Source organism: Apostichopus japonicus, chromosome 12 (assembly GCF_037975245.1).
Source record: "Apostichopus japonicus isolate 1M-3 chromosome 12, ASM3797524v1, whole genome shotgun sequence".
NCBI classification, from domain to species: Eukaryota; Metazoa; Echinodermata; class Holothuroidea; order Aspidochirotida; family Stichopodidae; genus Apostichopus; species Apostichopus japonicus.
In genome coordinates, this window is record NC_092572.1 from 22845489 (window position 1) to 22870475 (window position 24987).

The 24987-nt window shown below is 38.8% G+C and overlaps 1 protein-coding gene across 7 annotated transcripts in view; it reads left to right on the forward strand.

The window, feature by feature from the left end:
* Positions 1-21916, forward strand: part of LOC139976757 (cystathionine beta-synthase-like) — a 43911-nt gene extending 21995 nt beyond the window's left edge. Inside the window, exons 7-15 of one of the 7 annotated variants that reach the window (XM_071985482.1) lie at positions 4007-4132; positions 4223-4430; positions 7358-7463; positions 8873-8941; positions 11534-11545; positions 13784-13918; positions 15765-15873; positions 16318-16402; positions 16857-21916. In XM_071985482.1, the coding sequence (XP_071841583.1) occupies positions 4007-4132; positions 4223-4430; positions 7358-7463; positions 8873-8941; positions 11534-11545; positions 13784-13918; positions 15765-15873; positions 16318-16402; positions 16857-16978 (972 nt within the window). In that variant the 3' untranslated portion in view covers positions 16979-21916. The other 6 variants (XM_071985483.1, XM_071985485.1, XM_071985484.1 and 3 more) reach the window with 6 other exon arrangements.
* Positions 21917-24987: the final 3071 nt, after the last annotated feature.

The following is a 24987-nucleotide window of genomic DNA, read 5'->3' on the forward strand; positions in this document are numbered from 1 at the left end:
ATATGTGTATCCTCATCTTTCAAGTAAAGATGATCTTTGCATCAAATGTATTTAAATTCATAATGTAACTTCATATGGTGAGTTTGTTTTTTTCCAACCCCGGAATTCAGTTTCCTAATTTTGATATTTTGCTTAACTTGTTGCCATGAAGTGTGAACGTGGTGTAAAAAGTTACTGTACTATATTAATATTAAAGGTAACTGTGTACGGTGGTAATGTGGTGTGGTGTTAGTACTAGGTCACCACTGTAATGGTATGCAGTTGTATTAGGCGAGTGTGAAGAGTGGTGTCCTAGTACTACAAGAAATGGAGTGGTGCCATGTAATGTGGTGTGGTGTTAGTACTACGTCACCACTGTGTGATGGTGGGCAGTAATATTGGGTGAGTGTTAAGTGGTGCCCTTGTACTACAAGAAATGGAGTGATGCCATGTAATGTGGTGTGGTGTTAGTACTAGGTCACCACCTTGTTATGGTATGCAGTAATATTGGGTGAGTGTGAAGTGGTGTCCTAGTACTACAAGTAATGGAGTGGTGCCATGTAATGCGGTGTGGTGTTAGTACTAGGTCACCACTGTGTGATGGTATGCCGTCATATTGGGTGATTGTGAAGTGGTGTCCTTGTACTACAAGTAATGGAGTGGTGCCATGTAATGTGGTGCGGTGTTAGTACTAGGTCACCACTATGTGATGGTATGCAATAATATTGGGTCAGTGTGAAGTGGTGTCCTAGTACTACAAGTAATGGAGTGGTGCTATGTAATGTGGTGTGGTGTTATTACTACGTCACCACTGTGTGAAAGTATGCAGTTATATTGGGTGAGTGTTAAGTGGTGTCCTAGTACTACAAGAAATGGAGTGGTGCCTTGTAATGTGGTATGGTGTTAGTACTAGGTCACCATTGTATGATGGTGTGCAGTGATTTTGGGTGAGTGTGAAGTGGTGCCCTAGTACTACAAGTAATGGAGTGGTGACATGTTATGTGGTGTGGTGTAAGTATTAGGTCACCACTGTGTGATGGTTTGCAGTTATATTGGGTGAGTGTTAAGTGGTGTCCTAGTACTACATGAAATGGAGTGGTGCCTTGTAATGTGGTATGGTGTTAGTACTAGGTCACCATTGTATGATGGTGTGCAGTGATTTTGGGTGAGTGTGAAGTGGTGCCCTAGTACTACAAGTAATGGAGTGGTGACATGTAATGTGGTGTGGTGTTAGTACTAGGTCACCACTGTGTGATGGTATGCCGTCATATTGGGTGAGTGTTAAGTGGTGCCCTAGTTCTACAAGAAATGGTGTGGTGCCATGTAATGTGGTGTTAGTACTAGGTCACCACTGTGTGATGGTATGCCGTCATATTGGGTGAGTGTTAAGTGGTGCCCTAGTACTACAAGAAATGGTGTGGTGCCATGTAATGTGGTGTTAGTACTAGGTCACCACTGTGTGATGGTATGCAGTTATATTGGGTGAGTGTGAAGTGGTGTCCTAGTACTGCAAGTAATGGAGTGGTGCCATGTAATGTGGTGCGGTGTTAGTACTAGGTCACCACTATGTGATGGTATGCAGTAATATTGGGTCAGTGTGAAGTGGTGTCCTAGTACTACAAGTAATGGAGTGGTGCCATGTAATGTGGTGTTAGTACTAGGTCACCACCTTGTTATGGTATGCAGTAATATAGGGTGAGTGTTAAGTGGTGTCCTAGTACTACAAGTAATGGAGTGGTGCCATGTAATGTGGTGTGGTGTTAGTACTAGATCACCACTGTGTGATGGTATGCAGTAATATTGGGTGAGTGTAAAGTGGTGTCCTTGTACTACAAGTAATGGAGTGGTGCCATGTAATGTGGTGTGGTGTAAGTACTAGGTCACCACTGTGTGATGGTATGCAGTAATATTGGGTGAGTGTAAAGTGGTGCCCTTATACTACAAGTAATGGAGTGGTGCCATATAATGGGCTAATGTAGTTCCTAGCATGTTTTTCTTCCATATTCAGCTAAAATCAAGACTACAGGTTCAATTGATGTCAATTCCTCTTCTGGTGGCATACATCATTTGTATTATCAACAGTTGCTTGTAGTGTGAAAGATTTTGAGAGTGGCCACTGGCCAGCACAATGAAGTTGCTCAGAATATAAACTAATTTTTCTCTTTAACTTGTGGCCCAAGTGGATGGCAGTTCAAGTGATTGAGGCAATGTCTTCACGGTAATGATTCATTATTATGTGCTCCTCCTCACCTCACCTATCCTGGAGTCTGGTAGACCGTAGGGGCACCACAGATGCCCTCCCAACTATTTCTTTCCACTTCTTCCTGTCCTCGGCCTCTCGAAGGGCATCAGGCAGTTTGATGCCCGTCCACTCTGGGATGTTATCCTCCCATCTTTTCCTCTGTCTGCCTCTCCTTCTTCCTCCCGGTACCGTGCTCTGCAGGATTGTCTTAGCCAGTCCTGTCGATCTTGTGACATGGCCATACCATCTCAATTTGCATTTTTTCACAATGGTGAGGAGGTCATCGTAGGGCCCGATAGCCTGGCCAATTCTTTTCCTCACTTCTTGATTGGAGATGTGGTCCCTGCAGGATATGTTGAGGAGTCTGCGGAAACTGTGCTGGGCCCGGGCAATTCAATCCGTAATCCTGGACAAACATTTCAGACAATTTTGGAAGGTTTCAATGTTGCTCAGTTGAAGACGATATGTTGGATTTTTGTTTAACTTGGCTGCAATATATCACCTGACTATGCCTATCAATCCATATCTAGGAATAACTCATCAACCTTACTTTAGGGGGCATGGGGTTCACTGATATGCTCGGTGTCGGACTAACTTAGTCTCGCATGAACTGCATTGTCAAGAACAGAAAAACTTATCTCAGATATCTGTTGGGTGTGAACATTTTAGTTTTTAAGTATGTGTAATTAGTAAACACACTAGGTATTGCACTACAGCATACAATTCTCAGCATGGTTGCAATTGCAAGAAGTCACCTTTATATATATATGGTTGGTGTCGGACGTACATTTTTTCGGTGTCGGGTGTACAGTATATACCTGTGCAAAATATTTGAACACCAACCAACGACTGTAGCGGGAATATGCAAAATGTAATTCACATGTTGATAATTAGTATCAGACATATAAGTTGTATCTTTTCACTAATTGAATGATGTAAGTTAAGTAGCTCAACAAGTGTTGAGAAACAGATGTTTTAAAGTTGGCATTTTTTGGAGATGTACTGTACTGTACGTCGTACACCAATTGTACTTTTTGACCAAATTTCATTTTTTTGCAAATAGGGGGTTTATACTATTAACAGAATTGCCCTGTACTGATAAATCAACAGAAGTCTTGACATGCCTTTTTTAAGCTGTAGTAAATTAGTTGTTTTATGGCTTTTATTTGCTTTATTTGATGTTTAAATGATTTTTCTTTCTTAAAACAACACTGAGCTGCCGCCCCTACTTTTAGTAAAAAGGTCCGTTTTTGATGATTAAGCCCCGCCTCCAATTGCAGTTTAACGTTAGACTGTAAATTGTAGGTAGAAAGTTTCATGGGAATAAAAGTATTTCAATTTATATGTGTGTCAGTAGGCCTACTCTTTAATAATACTGTATATCTGTATTCCACATGTGTCCTTTGAACATTGCTTGATAGGGGCCTACTTGGTTTAGATACTTGCTGTAGATGAAAATCTCTTATTGGGTTGACAAACATGTCAGTTTATGCACAAAATTAGTTTTGACCACTTTTAGGTGGTCAAAACCCCCCATTTAGACCAGGTTTAAACCGGGGCGGTTTAAACCGCCCCGGTTAAAACCGGCCAACCCTGTTAATGCATTACTAAATATATCGTTCAGATATGAACTTTTCCCTTCCAGACTGTCCTAAACCTGTCCATCAGAGAGTCCAGTACTGTTCTTAGCTTCAGTCTTTTTATGCAGACAATAGCAGACCTTTCATCACAGGTCCTGGTTTCCCGAGAACATGTGTAATGTGTGTTCTTATTTTACTCTCTTAGATTATAGGTGTTGACACCGAAGGTTCTGTCATAGCCCATAATATTCAGACCAAGAAGTACATTGAAGACGTTGGCCATAACGGTGTTCATCCTCACTCGGAGATGTCTAATGGCGACTCAGCAGCGGTAAACATAATAATAATGTTTTACAGCATGGATGACAGTTTGCCAAGAACACTTTTTGACCATCCCTCGTTCTTTGATTTTGTTTGACAGATTGTGGGTGTGGACCCTGTGGGATCCATCCTGGCTTTACCAGAGTCGCTGAACGGTGAAGTCACATCATATCATGTGGAAGGAATCGGTTATGACTTTGTCCCGACTGTCTTGGACCAAGGAATTGCAGACGCATGGGTCAAAGTTGGTGACAAGGAGGCCTTTTTGATGTCCCGCAGGTTGATAAAGGAGGAAGGACTCTTGTGCGGTAGGTGGAAAGGTTGTTAATTACGTGTGCATGGTGGGAAGGGCCACATAACTCGCAATACTATAAAAAAAAGGAATTTTAAAGATATGGAATGCCTAATTCTTAATGAAAGCTTAAAGTAACTAATATATAGTTGCAGTAATAAAACCAAGCAGCTTATCTACAGGTTGCTGTGATGATGGTTCTTATCATCAGGGATGCCAGAAATTCGGGCAATGGCCGGAATTCCGGCTTTTTCACGATTTTGAAATTTGGTTCCAGCTCCACACGATCTTTCCGTCTCAGTTGAAACAGGCATGAGCTTTTTCCGCGAATTTCTAACTATTTCTAACACACTGTAGCATACGCAAATTTGAGCCCCTACCGCAATTTTTTCTCTGGATTTTCATAAAGTTCCCAACATTATTGCAATGATATTTTCTTAAGTTTCCCATGATTTTCAAGTATTTCAGTATCATTAGAGTAGGGACAAATATTAAAATTTGTAGCTGCCTGTGGAAGTGACTGGAAAACGGAGATAATTCCGGAAATTTCCTCTTGGACTAGACCCTACATATGAAGATAGATGTCCCCAGAAAAGTTCCTAAAGTTCATTTCCTGGCCTGGCAATTCAGAATGAGACTTCTGCGGTACTTAGGCATATTTCACCTTTACCGAAAGTGCCATTTAAGGTTAAAGAATCGAACACATGACCATTATCCAGTGGTGTTGTTTCTCATTTTCTTATAGTATTTTTGATAGTATCTTTTTGGAAGTGTAAATTTCTAAAACAAGATATATTAAAATAAAAAGTTCAGATAAGAATAAAATACAGATGCAACATACAAGGCCTGGGAAGTTTCATTTCCGGTGATCTGGGAGGGATATTTTGCCAAAATATTCTTGCAACGCTGGCACCAACCAGGGTGGCGCTCCGCTTAGATAGTCCCTACAACTTTCAGGCCCTAAGGGCAAACCCTGCTGGCATCCCTGTTATTATGAAGTATGGTAGTGTACATTTAACTGTAAGACTGCAATGGGCTAGTCTCACATAGCCTTCTGGTCAGACATTTTAACATAGGCCTGTTGTCAATATAAACCAACACTCTTGGTTCGATGTATTTAAAATCAGAACACCCAATTTCCTTCTGTCATACTTAATTGGTTGAGTGTATTTAATATCTGAACTTGATTTCTTACATGGCTTTTCCTACCAACATCTTAAACCTGCTTGAATGTCAATTGGTTAGTTAAGAAGAAAGTGTTCTTGCATCATGCCAAACAGCATTCTGTGAGAATAGTCAAGTATATCACTTAATTTTGTTATCCTGTTGTCTTTGGTCACACATTGTCTTAAATAATAGTTAAGAATATTCCTAGCTCCCTTAAGCCCATCATCTTGTAACTCGCAACAGATGATGAGCAAGATTCCATTAACACGTTGCGATCAAGTCTTGCTTGATATTAAAAGAAATCGTGGACGTGGACTTCATTGTTAATGTTTTTCTTGGTAAGTGTGGGCACCCAACTATCCACATCTTCTCTGCCAAATATACTTTGGAAATTTCTAGTTTTTAGCTCATACCAGCATGCTGGTGTGAGCTATTGTTACAGTGCGGCGTCTATCACTCTATCATTCTATCACTCTATCACTCTATCCGTCAACAATTGGTAAAACCGCTCCCACTCGCACAGTGTTTGATGGAATTTCATGAAACTTGGACACAAGGACCATTGGGTATAGGGCCATCAGAGATGGTCCGAAATTTGGGGTCAAAGGTCACATGTGGGCCGTAATGGGCCATTTTGTGGAAATACGCAAAATGCTTCTTCTCCTACAGATTCCATGGTACAATGTTGAGGGTTTGTCACGATAGTACTATGGAAGTTTTACCTTCAGGGTGTTCATGAATTTGAGATCAAAGATCAACTAGGGGTCTTTTGTGACCCGGGCCGCAGCCCTATATTTTCAAATTGCTCCTGTTCGTACAGTGTATGGCCAGTTATAATGAAACTTGGTCACAACGTTCCTCGGGATGAGAGTTTCGAGGGGTGTTCGGAAAATTGAGGTCAAATGTCATTTAGGGGGTCATCGGGGGTCATTCTTTGTAATATTTTCAAATATCTCAATCTCCTCAAGATTTTGATGGATCATATTCAAAGTTGAACTGATGATTGTTGGATTGTGTATGAATTAGGTGATGCCTAATAATTTTTGGTCAAAAGTTAATTAATTACAATTAATCCCCATTGTTTAAAAAAATCTGAGCCTTCACCTTTTGCCAAAGCTCCTTTAATTTGTCTCCCAGTCTTTGCAGTGTTTGTTTACATTTGTGGTTAAAGCTCTGCAGAGGCTGTTAGTGGAATTAAAGCAGGACTGGGAGTTGTTATTAACTGTCGAACTGTAAGCATGAGAGCCCTATAGCCAATCAGCACTTGCCGATTCTTAGAAGTCTTTGAGCCTGAGGTATTGTAGGCAGCCAGCCAAAATTTTGGCAAGGAGTGCTTCAGGTCTGCTCAGGTAGAGGGGAGAAAGTTTAATAGGGTAGGTCAGTGGTATTGTTTGAGAGAGTGGGTAAAATAGGATTTAAAGGGGGAAAATAGGAATTATAGCCAGTGGTGTGGCCAGGATTCTGCTAAAGGAGGGGGGGAGGGGGGGTTACCCCTCATGGGCCCAAAATTGGTGGAATCTGAAAAATGGCCTAAAATTTGGTGGGCCATAAAGTTTTGTGGGCCCTACATTTTTAAGCTCGAAAAGGTATGAGCTTCTGCACCATTGGTGCTCTAGTTGAAGTACAGTTTTATATGCAAAGAACATGCAATTTTTATATTTTTCATCGGAATACATTCTTCTTTGGATGTATCTTTAGATTCATTACCTAACTGTAATAACAATTTTGGGTGAGTTGGATGTTTATTACTTTTTTCCGGATTTGATGTCTCTTCAGGTGGAAGCTGTGGGACTGCTATGGTAGCTGCCATGAGAGCGGCCAAGACGCTGAAAGAAGGCCAGCGTTGTGTTGTGATCCTCCCAGACTCTGTACGGAATTACATGTAAGTAAACACAGTCCTGGATGTCAAATGACAAAATACATAAAGGAGGGACAATGTTGTGTTGTGATCCTCCCAGACCCTGTAAGGAATCAACATGTAAGTAAACACAGTCCCGGATGTCAAATGACATAATACCTAAAAGAAGGACAACGTTGTGTTGTGATCCTCCCAGACTCTGTACGGAAGTACATGTAAGTAAACATAGCCCTGGATGTCAAATGACATAATACATGATATTATAACAAAAATTTATATCAAGTCGCTTATACAGAACAACATAATATCTAGTAGCGTTTAACAACCAAATACTTCAGCAATTTACACAATAAAAGCAGCAGAGAACAGCTGTGTCTTTAAATTCTTTTTAAACACAACTAACGGTGCTTTTAACCTCAGTTGGTAGTTTATTCCATTCCTTTGCCTAAGGCAACTGACAAAGACCTATCCCCAAACATTTAACTGTTGTTAGTGCTCACAGTACTGGATAAAACAGCTGTACGTAAAGTAAACAGGGGTTGATATAAAAATGAGACATCACATAACCAGTAGAGAGTACATGACTGGATGAATAGAATTACTTGTAAGTAAACACAGGGGCTGGATTCAAACAGGAGTAAATATTATAACTGTTGATAAGACCAGTGGGCTTACAAACTCTTCTTATCTTAGTGTTTATCTTACAGAGCTTGTCTGGTTTGACAGAACACAAGCCATTAAGTAACCTTATCTTATCATTCCGATATTTATCTTATCAAAACTTAAAGTAGGTAATTGGCGTGGAACTGCAATCCAGACAAGTTTCTTTATCAGTGGACAGTTTAACAAGGTTAACAAATACATAATGTAAACACACAGTGTATGCTAATAAAGAGGCTAGACTTAGTGTTAAGCGCAGCCTTTACAAGGATATTTAGAGGATTGGAGAACAAGAACGAAATAAGCCAAAGTTGCATGGCAGGAAGATGTGAGAGGAAGGTCAGCACATTGATAGCGTGATTGAATCGGAATGAAAATTATATGCTCCTTAATCACCTTTGTCACAGCTTATATTTTTACCACATACACTGTCCCAAGTAGGGATTATGGGAGGGTGCCCTGGAGAGAGTGGGTATGGATTACAGATTTTCTCCTGAGGGCTTATGAAGGGTGAGGCTGCAATGCTAATAAACTTACAGCTTTGATATCCTCGATTTTAAATCTGTAGAAAAATTGAGAATGGGGAGGGGGAGGGAGGGTGTTTGGTAAACCTCCCAGGAGACACTTTAAATTCTGGAAAAAGCTCTGGTGTTTCTCTGAAGGATGGAATGTTAGGACCCTAACAGAGTAATTAAAGTCTTTCATGTTGTTATTTGATACATGAACTAGAAGTACACAGTTCAATGCCTTTATTTACATAATTTCCATTTCAGGACAAAGTTTCTGTCCGACTCGTGGATGGAAGAACATGGATTCTTGGATCAACCGATACAAACAGCTGGGTGAGTTGCTTACTTGATTGCTGAAATGAAATTCCAATCTGGTATCTAAAATTTAAATCAATATCAGGGATGTGCCCACGCTGGGCGGCACTGGGCGGCCCCGCCCAGCACGAAAAATGACCACCCAGCACTGTCTTAAAAATCGTGAATCCCGCCCAGCACTATTTTCATCTAAAATTCCAGACATTCCTAACAATATATTCAACATAAATTGAATAAAAAATTAAAAAGTGTAAATTATTAGCAAAACTAGTACTTGTGTATGTGCTTAAAAAGCTACACAAGTGCCAGCATTTGGCATTTGAGCACCTTCAAAAATCGAAAAATTTCTCGAAGGGGAGGGGGGACACCCCCTCCCCTTTAGACCCAATTCCCAGGATGGCGATCAGTTTACCCGGCAGTCAGGAATTCTTGGGCACATCCCTGAATATACAGTGAAGATAGTTCATTAGAAAAATGGCCATTTTGAGGTCATTTTGATGTCAACGGTCTGTGCTGTTGCAGAATGAAAGTATGTTTATCTCAATACATTACATGTATAGAGATATTGTAACAGTAAGTGGGACTCTCTCTTCTCTCAAAAATTTTTCAATGTCTTCATACAAAGTTCTTTTTCTCTGGAATTTCCAGAGCAAGCATATATCATATAGGCCAACAAAAGTTACTATTTTTTATTCCAGAATTGTATCTCATTCTATGACTTTTTCACCGATTTATGTCCAAATTTGGCCAAATCCCTCTGAAAAACAGTTGAAATGAGGCCTTTTTGCACACGCTCCAAAACTTGTTTGTTTCATTGTTTTTGATGATTAAGCCCCGCCTCCAAGTCTTGTGTAGCAGATTGGCTATGACTCAAGCCCCGCCTCCAAGTCTGGTTTGTAGCAGATTGGCTATGCCTCATGGCAGCTACATGTTAGACATACGAAAATGGTCACCCTCACGACCAATGCACACTAATTCCATATACACATTGTTGTGCATTTAATTTATATTAGGACTTCGTCTGTTTATAGCTCCATGGTTTTAGTAATATCAATTTAAGGATTGTTCTTTTGTTCAGGTAGTTTTTCAGAGCAAGAGTCATGATAAGTTTGTTTGATTGCCCATCAGGTATTTTGTATAATTACGTATGCACTTTGTTGTGCTGCTGAAGGCTACAAGTTTAGGCTAGGCCTAATGCATTCTATATTAGGCCTTAATTTAGTAATAGCCACATTAGCATTGTACTGGTGGTGTTCAGGCAGTTTTGGGCCATGGTACAGTAAGTTTGTTTGATTGCCTTACAGTGTGTTTTAATTTTTAAGTTAAGTTTCCAACTTATATATTAACTGTGAGTCTGTGACTCCATAAATTTAACATAATGTTAATGGGATAATACAACAACTATTCATTTGGAATAGAGTGTATATTGTGCATTTCTAGAATGAAGCATCATTATGAATTAACAGCTTGTTTGGTATATTTCTTTAACCCCCCCCCCCCCAAAAAAAAGAATTAAAAACAAAAATTATAATCTGTCACATTTTATTTTCACTGGAGTATGTATAAAATACGAGCCGGCCATAGCATTACAACTTTTATAAGACTATAAAAATTGGATAAGGTTATGTCTTATTTATAAGGATATAATAAGGTTATAAGAAGTATGTTTAGCTTTCTTTTGAACCTGTGATGTTTGACATCAAATATACAAAGAATTAAAAGAAAATACTAAAATGGAGAGGAACTGGGGTGGCTATTAGGGGAGGAGGAGGCCACCCATCACTTTCAATTTAAAACTTATATTCTACATATGTACATTATTTTTTCCAAGTCATAAATCCACGAAATATTCATGTCAAAATTATTGAGATGGAAAAACATGGGTTGTTTTGATAATTGGAAGTGTACACAGTTTTGATGGTAGTCACCACTACAGTCTACAGTAGGTCGATAGGCCTAGCTTTCTCAAGGCGGGCATCAAGAATATGGTCGAGTTGTTCGCCTCTTCTTATTTGACTGTTGTCATTGACGTCAAACTATATGACCAAAAATATTATATATATTGATATTGATAATTGTAGAGACAGAGCAAAGATAAGAAAACTAGGAATCAAAATTAGAACTTCCAGTATTGAGATACTGCGTCATTGATGCTCTTGTTTTTAATTTTTTTAAAATTAAAAGTATTCATTGCACTTTGTGATGTTTGAAAAAGATTACAGATTTTAGAAAAGAACTTTCAGTTGGACTATCTTTCCTTCAAAAATGATTTACATTCTTTATGATGGAAAGGGGTGGGGAAGGGGAGGGAGAATGTTTTGAGGTGGGGTGGGAGGGGGGTGGGGGGTATTGATCACGTACAGATGATGTTTGGGTTGTTTTGATTATTGTACCATCAAATATTAGCATTAATAAAACAAAGGACTTGTTTGTTTTTTTTTCAACCTGTCAGAAAATTGTAAAAAGAAAAAGGCCAGGGGTGCAGGTTTAAGAGAATCTGTTTATGTGATTTGCAAAGCTTAAGGTTCTTACATTCAGTGGCTCATTGCGTGTGTAACTAAACACAGAATTCGCTTTAACTGGACTCATTTATTGATTTCTAACTTTCAGTGAAATGTCTTCGTAAGTATATTTCCAATTTAGCCTGAAGCAAACATTTTGTCTGTCTAAGAGTCTTCTTTTTGTTATCAACTTTGCTATGCACTCTTTGGCAAACACGGCAACATTGCTTTTAAGTCTGACAACTAATTCACTTCTCATGGTACCGCCTCTTATTTGCATTAATTTGTCTATTTTGTTGTTGTCATTGTTTATCAGATGCTTAAACAGGAAAGGCCATGTTTCTGTAAACAGCTTTGGACATGAAAATTGGATGGAAAATTTGTTGACATCTATAATTATTTGCTTTCCGCGAACACAATTTTTTTTGTTTATCGTTTTTCTTTTAACGGTTGTTGGTATGCCACACTTTGACAGATGCTATGCAGTACACCACTTTCATCGAATGAAAGCTTAAATGTTTCCTCAGTTCTCATTCTCATTCAAACAATGTACTTTTATTAGCAAAATACTAAATTAATGACTATGCTTCGCTGTGATAAAGTTTTGAGTCACCAGATGCAAATAATTATCATGGTGAGTGCATGCTTGTTAGTCTGACCATAGATGTTGCATGCACAGAAATGTAGTGTTTGGATACCACCAACTCATGCTCATTATCTCTTGGCATGAAACACAAAGTAAGAGATAAATCCAGATAAATCCAATTCTTCTGCTAGTTTCTTTTCCATTTGGTTGCTGAGTTTAGAAAGCCATACCCAAGAATTCACAGCAATAAATTCTCCTTAGATTAATAGTGAATTTTGATAACATTTTTAGATGGTTCAAGCATGTTGCTATTGTGTCTAAAGAATTCGCCTTAGGTTAATAGTGAATTTTGATATCATTTTAGATGGTTCAAGCATGTTGCTATTGTGTCAAAAGAATTCTCCTTAGATTAATAGTGAAATTTGATATCATTTTAGATGGTTCAAGCATGTTGCTATTATGTCTTAAGAATTCTCCTTAGGTTAATAGTGAATCTTCATATTGCTCCAGATGGTTCAAGCATGTTGCGATGATGTCCAAAGAATTCTCCTTAGATTAATAGTGAATCTCGATATTGTTTTAGATAGTTCAAGCATGTTGAGTCTCAGCAGAGTAATTTTGAGATAATGTTAGACAATATTCTTCAGTAAGTTTAGGTACAGCTTGGACAGTTAAATCAATTAGTACGGAGTACTCTTTGTCATGGTTCAGCCAAAGTTTCACGTTACCATGGTAATGGGATCGGTCTGCTTTTCATGCTAAATAGACTCTCCGAGTGTAACAAAAGGTTTGGCTAACAATGACGACATTTAGCGGGGTGTACATGTTGGTTATCATGGTTGTCTGTAGAACTATGTGTTGCCTTCCACGACATGTTGACACCTTGCCTAAAATGAAATTGTCAAAGGTGTGACAAATATTGCTGCGATATTCCAGTAATGCCACGACTGACCACGAATCCTGCTTGTGGTATCATGGTGCATTTAAGAAGGTTAAAGGTTAAACACAATCAGTGAGCAGCAGGGTACAGTATATCCACTGCTTTAGAGCCAGGATGCTTTATATTAAAAGTTGTAGTGAGTTGGGAAATCCAGAACAGTAAAAACTTCCAGCCTCCACTAGGATTCGAACCCGGGCTTCCCATTTTATATGCGGACACCCTAACCATCTAGGCTATGGACGCTGATTGTATGTTGAGGGGTTCTTATATATATAGTATACCTACACTTAAGTTACAGCATATTGTTACTCGAGTTGACAGGCCTGCACGGCGATCATCAGACCAGTGAATGTAAATGGTCACATGTTCTTATTTCTTCTTGGCGCGGTCGGGCGGTATGTTACCGTGGCTACACTGCATCGCGATGCAGGCGTGAAACTCCAGTAACAGCATGCTGTAAGTTACCCTATAAGGCAGTGTGATTCTTTTTTTGAAAAAATTTTAACCTATTTTTTAAGATGCTGTAGTACATTTTATTATATTGTCATTTTATGATGAATATCAATAAATTTTAATTTACTTTCCTTTACTTTACTGTACATGTGGTTGAAGGAAGTTTTTAACTTTGAAATAATTAATTGATGGTGGTTGCTCTCACATATGGCATCTCATCTTACAGTTTGTAATCTTGGTTGGCTGGGCTTACCCTTCAACTGCTTGTAGTACTTTAAAGATAATTTTGAGAGTCAACAATGCAACATCTTAATAATGTCGTTTCGATAACAGAAAAGCAATTCCGATATCAATATCTTTCTTTCTTGCTATTTCCTAAGGTGGGCTAAGCAACCTCTGTCTGTTCTCAAGTTGGGAGTTCCGCTGACCGTCCTCCAGTCAGTGACCTCTCAAGAGTGTATTGATGTCATGAACCAGGAGAGCTTTGACCAGTTACCTGTGGTCAATGAGGCTGGGTAAGTAGTCGTAAAGCCTTTTATACCCTTGAACAGTGAGTAGTTCAACTTAAATCTTCTATTTGTAGGTTTGTCTTGGGGTGTGGTCACTCTGGAAGCCTGTTATCGCCTTGAACAGCCAGTTAAAGTTTAACCTTCCATGTGTAGGTCAGTCTAGGGTGTGGTCACTCAAATTGAAGCCACTTAAGGCCTTTAAGAGTTATCTTATCTAAAACCTCCCATTTTTAGGTCAGTCTTGGTGTGGTCACACTTGGTCAGTTAATTGCAGCCTCAAAAAGTTAGTTAATCTTTAACCTTCCATTTTAAGGTCTGTCTTGGGTGTGGTCACTTGGTCAGGTAATGGCAGCCTCAAATAGTTAGTTAATCTAAAACCTTCCATCGTTAGGTCTGTCTTGGGTGTGGTCAACTTTGTAGCATTTTATAGCCATTAATAGTTGGTTAAACTCCCATTTGAAGTTAAACTTCCCATTTGAAAGTCCGTCTTAGGTGTGGTCACTCTTAAAGCTTTTAACGGTTAGTTAAAGTTAAACCTTCCAGTTTTAGGTCTGTTTTGGGGTGTGGTCACCCTTGTAGCATTTTATAGCCATTAACAGTTAGTTAAACTCCCATTTGAAGTTAAATTTCCCATTTGTTGGGTCTGTCTTGGGTGTGGTCACTCTCGGTCAGTTAATGGCAGCCTTAAACAGATAGTTAATCTTTAACCTTCCATTTTTAAGGTCTGTCTTGGGTGTGGTCACTCTCGGTCAGTTAATGGCAGTCTTAAACAGTCAATTAATCTTTAACCTTCCATTTTTAAGGTCTGTCTTGGGTGTGGTCACTCTCGGTCAGTTAATGGCAGCCTTAAACAGTCAATTAATCTTTAACCTTCCATTTTTAAGGTCTGTCTTGGGTGTGGTCACTCTCGGTCAGTAAATGGCAGCCTTAAACAGTTAATCTTTAACCTTCCATTTTAAGGTCTGTCTTGGGTGTGGTCACTCTCGGTCAGTTAATGGCAGCCTTTAACAGTCAGTTAATCTATAACCTCCCATTTTTAAGGTCTGTCTTGGGTGTGGTCACTCTCGGTCAGTTAATGGCAGTCTTAAACAGTCAGTTAATCTTTAACCTTCCATTTTTAAGGTCTGTCTTGGGTGTGGTCACTCTCGGTCAGTTAATGGCAGCCTTTAACCGTTAGTTAATCTTTAACCTTCCATTTTTGAGGTCTGTCTTGGGTGTGGTCACTCTCGGTCAGTTAATGGCAGCCTTTAACCGTTAGTTAATCTTTAACCTTCCATTTTTGAGGTCTGTCTTGGGTGTGGTCACTCTCGGTCAGTTAATGGCAGCCTTTAACCGTTAGTTAATCTTTAACCTTCCATTTTTAAGGTCTGTCTTGAGTGTGGTCACTCTCGGTCAGTTAATGGCAGCCTTTAACCGTTAGTTAATCTTTAACCTTCCATTTTTAAGGTCTGTCTTGGGTGTGGTCACTCTCGGTCAGTTAATGGCAGCCTTTAACCGTTAGTTAATCTTTAACCTTCCATTTTTAAGGTCTGTCTTGAGTGTGGTCACTCTCGGTCAGTTAATGGCAGCCTTTAACCGTTAGTTAATCTTTAACCTTCCATTTTTAAGGTCTGTCTTGGGTGTGGTCACTCTCGGTCAGTTAATGGCAGCCTTAAACAGTTAGTTAATCATTAACCTTCCATTTTTAAGGTCTGTCTTGGGTGTGGTCACTCTCAGTCAGTAAATGGCAGCCTTTAAACAGTTAGTTAATCATTAACCTTCCATTTCTAAGGTCTGTCTTGGGTGTGGTCACTCTCGGTCAGTTAATGGCAGCCTTTAACAGTTAGTTAATCTTTAACCTTCCATTTTTAAGGTCTGTCTTGGGTGTGGTCACTCTCGGTCAGTTAATGGCAGCCTTTAAAGCCAGAAGAGTCAGTGGATCCACCAAGGTCTCGGAAATTCTCTACAAAGAATTCAAAACGGTAAATACTTACGTTATCCTGTAATAAACTGTAAAAGTAGCTCTTGTGTGCTTGGCTTCTATTTCATGATACCGGGCACTAGTTTACTGCATTGTTCACCATGTATGAATGTAGCATCTAGTTAATCATTCTATTGGAGTCTAAATATGTCATAACGCAGCCATGTTTTAATATTTCATAGAACATGTGGAATGCATATCAAGTGCCTATGTGTTTACCTTTCTCCTCATTTTATGAAAGAATTATGCAGATCTTGCTGCGAATAAGTTGAACTTACGAGGAAAACAAAATGTGCTACAAATAAAAGTTATAGTTTGATCTGAAAACAACAAGAAAAAAATGTAATATTTAACCCCTCTAATTGCAGCATAGGAATTCTAAAAAGAAGCTTATAGTGTGAATTCATCAATTTCAAATTGTTTCAAACTCCTCTGTTGTTAACAGGTAACCATGGATACCACCCTGGGTGTTATCTCTCGTTTATTGGAACACAACTCTTTTGTTCTTGTGACTCAAGATCAGATTGTTTGTAAGTATCCAAATACAATTCCCTTCCACATGATGGAATAACTCATTATCCAGTATGGATGTCTTTGATTCTCCACAAGCATACTGCTGTTCTCTTCAATATTGCAAGGGTACTGTAGTTATGGAGACAATATTTACCAAAAAAGTTTCATATTTGAATAGAAAAAACATTAATGCAAAAAATCACAGACCACCAAAGGCATGACTCTTCTTTCCTTTGTTTTTGCTTGTGCAATTTGGACAACACTTTAATCCATGATTAAAATCATCGAGTAAGTATTTCGGCCAGAGATCTTGAGATATTTAATATTTTGTAACAAGACCAGAAAATTGCATGGGTCTGGGAGAATGGAATACTCTTTGGTGGAGGAAAGATCATTTCTGTCGTCATTAAAAAGCAAACGTAAAGTGTTTAAAAAAACTGCAAAATGCTACCATCTGTTTTGTGTTTGCAGATACAGGCGGAGAGAAGAAAGAAAAACAGCTGATTGTTGGGATTGTGACCTCCATTGACCTTCTGAACTACATTACCAAGAGGGCGTCCATATCGGAAGGCAGCCACACAGAAGAGAAATAAATCATGGAAAAGACCGGTTTGGTTGTAGCCACAGAAAAATAAAATAACACAGTTGTTAGATTGAACATTCTGTCGAGGAAACCAGCGACGATTGCGATATGAGAATGGGGGAAAGGCAGAGTTAAAGCCTGAGGGTAACTTTAGGGTACGAAATACCATTGCATGCTGGTAGTCTATTAGGCTTATAATAATATTATTATATGCTAGCTGGAGTATTTGTGCTTGCTAACACACGAAACAGACTGCTGTTTGTAAGCAGGGGGAGTCTGTTTAGTTCATTGCTATCCATCATATCAGTTTTCCTACAATCAACCATTCCTTTAATAGTAGTGCCAAGTATTGACATGTTAGATGTAAAAACACACTTCTGGGGTTCTTCACAGACCTGTGGAAGGTCCCATGTGCTGGTCAAGCACTGGTCAAGTACTGTTCCAGCCTTTAGGAGGAGATGTTTGGCAGACATGATCTCTAGTTTTTAACTAATCATATCTACAAATTACTCAAGCTTGGACAACTGAAACTCATTGTGTGCTATGCTTAAAATATTAAAATATGTGTAAAAGTAAGTTGGCCTGACGTTTCTATCCTAGCAGGATCTTCATCAAAGGCTAAAAGGCAAGATCTTCTTCAAAGGCTAAATGACTTGTCATTTAGCCTCTGAAGAAGATCCTGCTAGGATCGAAACGTCAGGCCAACTTTCTTTTACACATTCTCCTACACAGGCTCTCTAGTGGATAAGCAGTTTGCTAACAGTTTTATTTTATTTTTATTTTAATATTAAAATATATAATATGTAGTCGTAACAGGGCAAGGAATGCTAATGATTGGTTGGACCCCATTTCCTCTACCCCTACCCCCCCCACCTTCCATTACATGTCTTGAAAACAGCACAGTGTGCAGATGCAATGCTTGTAATGTGCAGCTGATGTTTTGGTTTGACCAATGCAGTTCCTATCAGGTACAATCATGCATTGGTCATCATCAAGCAGCATATGTCATCAACATTTTTTTTTTCCAACGTGTAATCTCGATACACTTATTTACCTCAACCGTTTAAATTTTTATAATCAAGAAAGCTGTTTGATTATAGAACTAGTCATCACCCGATTGTGTCTGACTCTCGAATGGGATGGTGTTGTCTTGAACCAAACTTTAATCATGTTTTCCTACTAGGTCTGTTAGATGACATTTATGACTACATGAGAATCATTGAAGATTGCTGTGAGTCTCAAAGCTACAAAAAAAAATGAAATCGTAGGCTGTGCATTCAGTTTTGATTCGTGAATGTTTTTAAGGTATTGGACAATATGCATGCTTCCTTGGTTATGGATTTTTTGATGGGAGAGAGGTGAGTTTGTGATAACTAGGTGATTGTGGCATATCAGCATCACAGCGATGCCAGTGTATCATTGCGGAGTACATCTGTGTGGATTTATGGTATGAATGTTCATAGAGTGTGTGAGGATTCATCTGGCTTCACCCTTCCATCTGTGGTGCTTGGAAGGGGAGGGGGGTGGGGCTTCTATGAAGATTTGTATGCGTGTCTCCATAGTGCATTTGATTCCAGGAAATCTGTAGTGCATCACAGTGATGATGTTCATGAAGTATCATTGAGGGGGGGGGGACTATTCAGATTTTGTATGTGTCTGTATAGAGCATGTGGTTCCATGAAGTCTGTGGTGCATCACAGTGATGATGTTCATCAAGTATCATTGAGGGGGGGCTATTCAGATTTTGTATGTCTCCATAGTGCATGTGGTTTCATGTAGTCTCTGGTGCATCACATATTGGCATCACAGTGATGATGCTCATGAGGTATCATTGTGGTGCCAGAGAATATGTAGATTGATGACCGGTTATGCCTATTACACATATAAGTTGGATATATCATAGCAGAGGGTTTGTGAGCCTGCCAGCACATAGAGCTCTCAATTGTAGAAGATGGTCAAGGCATCTATTAAGAGTAACTATCGTTGTCAAGATTCAGGACCAGCGGTTCTGATTGACTTTCATGGAGTCATTTTTCAAAACCACGTCTGTGCCTTGTTGTCGCTTTTTGTTTTTGCTTGAATGTATCGCAGCTATTAATCATAGAGGAAATTGGTTATGTATTGCAGCTAGATTCATGGTTTACTAAAATTAATATTTTTGCAGCTGGTATCACTTGGGTTTTCATATCATAGATTCTACATCAGTCATGTGTGCAAATGTCTGAAATCCTTCCAGTAGGTCGTAACCTTGAGGAAAGAGATATATATCGAAAAACTTTACAAATTTCATTTTTTTCCATTTAATCATATTAATCTAAAAGATAACCAAATAGTCGGTCGTATTTAAATCATATTATACCAGCAGCTTACGCATTTCTTTGCTAATTCTTTAAAAAACTTTAAAATGTTTTATTCAAAGTCAGTTTGGAATTAGTCAAATTAAGACATTCTTCTAGATTCTATCACCAAATTTAACTTGTTGCTTGCAAGTTTGATCCCAATAATTTTTAGACTTGTTCAAGTCTTATAGTCTCCCACACCAAGAAATACTCTTATGAAGATATCAACCAGAACAGAGCTTAATTGTTCTTTACTGTTTTGGGGGGAAGTTCCAAATCAGAATCCCTGTCTTCTAAATCAGTTATAATCAAACGGTTTGTGTCGCCTTTTGACAAGTGAAGTCTTAGAGCAGTTCAGCTGAAATGTGTGGATAGCGTATTGTACATACCCAGTAGTTAATAACCTAACAGTTTTTCGTTTGCTTGATATGTTCATGTTTGGTCGTGCATGTGTTATTATTATCACTTCTTTGTTTGGCATTTGATGTAGCACCACGTTTTCATTAATTTATTGTGCGTACAGTTTGGCATTGTGAGAGGATGTATTCAATGCAGTGTTATTTTAGTTTTTGTTTCCAATATCTTTAGACACTTGTTGCGGTATTTGCTCATTTTTCAATTAAAATATAAAAAAAACATTTGCTACCATAAGAATGTAACTGATGACCTCTCTTTACATGGTTATGTGTTGTAGTAAATCAACAGACCAATGGAACCCCATATTACTATTGTACACCGTATGGGCTTGTGTGTTCAGTGACTTACGAATCACAGAGGAAAAGGGTCCTGACAAACAACTTAGGGCACGAAAAAGTCATATTTGTCACCAAAATTCCGCTCGCTTCCCTTCCTTCCTGCTATTAGCTATATAGGTATACACAGAGTGTGGTTTGCACTGAAATAGTTTGGAAGGTTCCATAGTGGCAGATGAGCAATTCTTACTGATAAATTACTTAACTTAGAAGTCGTTGCTTGAAAACTCATTCTAGTACCAAAAAAAACAAAAATAAAATTTGGCCTTCTTCAAAGTTTTTTTTTTTTTTTTTTTTTTTAAATATATAATATATACATGTATATTTTATTGTCTTTTTTTTTCTTGGTGGTAGTTAGAAACCAGTGTGGCTGTTGGTCACATTTTATATTCATTCATTCCACTAATGTTAATGTAAGATACCAAAAAAATATATTATCACTTTTGTCTTGGCATTTTGGGATCTGCAAATGTCTTAGTTTCGGAGCCTCAGAGCTATTTGATATGTATACTATATAATCACCCTACAATACAACTATTATTTTCCTTTAATGTACACTCAATATTTAATGTATACCTGCTGTATTATGCTTGTTGCATGTGTGGTTATGGGAAAAGGATGCGGTTGTCATGGTGATAAAAGACGTGTAAGTTGTAATCCATACGCCCTTGCGGGTTTCTCCCACATTTGTGGTTGCTTAAGCGCCCTAAAAATAACTACTGATTATTATTATTATTATTATTATAATTAAACAAGGATTATTGCAAAGAAAAAAATGAATTGTAATGTTTTGAAAGATAATGCAGTTCTGTCATTTAGGTAATAAGTAAACACATTTTATCACTCTGGTCATTTGCAGTTTGACTGTATTAAACTTTGATTTTGTTGTATTATGATATCATATTGTCAGAAAGAAGTTAAGGTAAGGTAACCCCCACTCAGCTTACTCGGAGGGGGTAATAGCTCTGTAATGCATGGCATATGTTTGTTTGTTGGTACCTGTGTAGTTATATACTTAGATTAATGAAAGTCAGCTCCTGGCAAGTAGTAAATAGATTTTAGATCCCCAACCAAAGATTCTAATATGGTGCTAAATTACTGGAGACACTAGAATGGACTATGAACTGTCCACTTCCTCCTCCTCATGTGGTCAGGTTGTTGTAGACTGTCCTAGGTGGGCACGTAATGTCAGATCTCAAAGGGACACAATATCTAGATCGCCTTGGAGGTAAGTGCTGTAGTATATATGTATGTATGGGTGCGTGTATGTATGGATGTGTCCTTTTCTGTCAGTAGTATAGGGTGTGAAAGCTTTGGACAAAAAACCAATGCCTTAGAGAATTCCACTGCCTTATGCCAGGACACATGTGACATTAGAACTGTAATGTTCTATATCTGTAACAATAAATACATGATATGTTTGAAAATGAAAACAATAAAAAACATTTCATTTCACGACTTGAGAACAAAACTCTAAACTGCTTAATATTCCCCATTGTGCTTTCTTGTTTGTGATAAGTAGTAACGAACTTGCGAGGGAATTTACTGTCGAAGCCTAAAGGAGTAACTTCTGTGGCATTTGAACTTGTTAACATCTTGTGGGACTATTACTTACCCCAAAAAGTTCAGGCTATATGAAGATTTTTTAAATTGCTCAGTATTTGTGATCGCTAGTCTGTTTACTACATATCAATGTTATTACTTATTAGTGTAGTATAAAATAAAAGCATATCCAGGAAGAAATAAAAACCACTTATTTAACGTTTTATGTAAAACTTGCAATTAATCCAATAACATAAGGTGTGACTTAAAACACTAAAAGTAAATGTCATGTTAAATATAGTACATGAGAAAGTATATGTTGTTTATAGGTTATATTTTATGTGTATAATTGTTTTGTTTTTTATCATTTTTTAAGCGGTTTCAATCTTTGGAAGGTGTACCATTCCCCCCCCCCCCCCGCCCTCCCACTTCATCCTACTACCAGCCTGCTAAATTTCCATGCCCACTCACATCTCCCTCTCCCGCAATAATGTAATGTGAGCATGGCCTTGCTGTTTTTCCATTCTCTTCAAAGTTGAAGGTCGACAAAAATAGTTGAAGGAAAGAAGGAAACAGAATCTAGATTATAATTACATAGTTATAAAATATCACAAAATTATACAATTTAAAGCACCCATCGTCATTTAAAAATTAACAAACAAGGTTAAAAGAAGAAATAAAAATGCTGTTAAGATAGTTGACCAGTATTTGTTCATCTTAAAACCGATGTTTTCATATAAATTCAGCCTTAATGGCAATACGCGATCTAGATAAATTCAAAAAGTATGTTACCTTGGACCAAGTGATCCTACTAAAACATAATATTAATATCTGAAATTTGACACAGTTATGGTTTGAAGGTCAGACAAGCCAACAGGCGCATAGTGCCAACCGCTTTCCCTCTACAGATATAGGCCAGAAGCTTTCTTCTCAGTAGTAACCAAAGTGTCAAAAATAACAATAACCTTTTATAGGAGAGTTAATAAATCCGACCCTCCCCCAATACCTTTTTCAGATTTCCCATTGTGGCCGGAATATGCCCCTTCCTTTCTCCCTCCCTTCTAGAAGAATTGAGCTGATTTTTGGTGAGTATACTACAGCTCCCTTCCTTTATTGGTTTTCCATGACGCTAGTTCTTACCTCCCCTAGTGCACACCCCCCCCCCTTCAGGCGCGGCGGAACGGGAAAATTATTGGGGGGGCTAATGTGTGGAGACTCTAAGCGGAGCGCCACCATCGGTTGGCGCGGAGCATACAAGAAAATTTTGGGTTTTTCAAACCCCTAGATGGCCGGAAACATCACTTTATGTGTTTTATGCTGCGAATACCTAGCCCTAAAATATTGGTCTCAAGCCTGCAATTTCTCAGATTGCACGTAAAAATCTGTAAAAACATTGTAATTTGTATATTCGATGGTGTTTTAAGAGAGTAGCTATTACTCGTAGTGTACTCGTAAAGACGTTTTTGAGTGTAGTATAAATTACTACTTGCAATTAAATGCAATAATTAAATAAATGTCATGAGAAAAAACAGAAAGCATTTCTAAATGTCAACAAATGGGTAATTCCAAAACCATGTGCAGTTGCCAACAAATTTCTATGAACAAAGTTCTGTCACGAATGCATGTACCCTATACAGTACAGGTGCAATGCTAATATTGTGTTTTTGTTCATTTAATAATTGATTGCGTTTAAATATAGAGCCATGTTCCACGCCTTGCGTGTACTCGTAGTGTAAACGCAAATTTTGATGAGTGTAGCGTTTAGCTTATTACACTCTTATTTAAAACACTAATATTCGACGAGGCATGATACAGTCAATCAATGTGGTCTATAGCCAGGGGACGGGCCGAGGGTCCCCCCAGCATTTACTAAAATTATTACACCTATATAGTATACGTGTGCATCGGACAGATCGACAAGTATGTATTGAAAAATGGGCAGATGCACGTTTCGGAGCCTTGGTAAATATTGGGGGGGCTTATCATGCATTTGCCCCCTCAACTTTTTTATTGGGGGGGCTGAGCCCCCCAAGCCCCCCCCCCGGTTCCGCCGCCACTGCCCCCCTTCCACACTGGTCGTAGGTGCTCTTGTTCCATACTCTCCTCGACAGAATCCTGGTTCGGTTCAAGGTAAACATAGTCATCAGTTTGGAAATTCTCCATCAACAAGTAATCCTGCTAAGGTGGAGAGGAAGGTAGTGTTTTATTTACCAATCTTATTGGTTATCGAGTCCAGCAATATAAATGCAAGTTGGTGTAATTGTATTCATAAACGAGAATTTTTGAGTAACGTTCATCAGCGGTTGATCCTTGAGAGGAAACATCACATATTTTTGGCTTCGGGTTAATTCTGGAACTGGATATGTGAACTATAAATGAAAATATTTCGCAAATAAAATTGCATGCAAGAACAAATCTAGCAAGATGTTTAGATATTGAGATTTAGGCCAACGTCATGTGAGAAATGTAGATTTAAGCCTCCTGTTAGTCATGTTAGATATGTAGATGTAGGCCTACGTCATACTAGATATGTAGCTTTAGGCCGACGTCATGTTAGATACTTAGATTTAGGCCTACGTCATGTTATATATATGTAGATATGGACCTACGTCATGTTAGATATGTAGATATGGACCTACGTCATGTTAAATATATATGTAGATTTAGGCCTATACGTCATGTTAAATATATATGTAGATTTAGGCCTACGTCATGTTATATATGTAGATTTAGGCCTACGTCATGTTAGATATTTAGATCTAGGCCTACGTCATTTCAGGTAAATTATAATATCTGAATTAGACTCGTAAACCGAGCAGTCACATGGCTAATTCCGGATCAGTGATTCAGATTGTTACTTTGATCTGCATCCAATAGCGTGTCCAGTTTCTTTCCCAGCCAGCATGCCCAGTTGGGGCCCAATTGGGTTTCACTCGGGCTGCCAAGTGGGCCCCAATTGGGCTTCCCAATTGGGGCCCATTCAGATTTGTCATTCCGTTCCACACAGGACCCAATTGGGCCAAACAGATTGGGACCCACGAGTGGCCCAAACTGGTCCCAGTTGGGCGAGACTGATTGGGGCCCAAACCAATCCCATACGGGGACCAACCGGGCCAGCTGTATGGGGCCCACCTGGGACCCATTCTGGGCCCCAATCGTTTTGGCCCACACAGAACCTATACTGTGCCCAATCAGGCTAACTGCATGGGGCCCAAATGGGACCCATTTCGGGCCCAGTTGATTGGGCTTGACCCAAGTGAAACCCACACTGGGCCCAACTGGGCCAACTGTGTGGTTCAAATTTTAAGCCCAGCTGTTTCACTGTGTCCCTTAAAATAGTTCAGTTATCTACAGGTTTACCACCTCTCAGCATTCGGGAAAGTGGC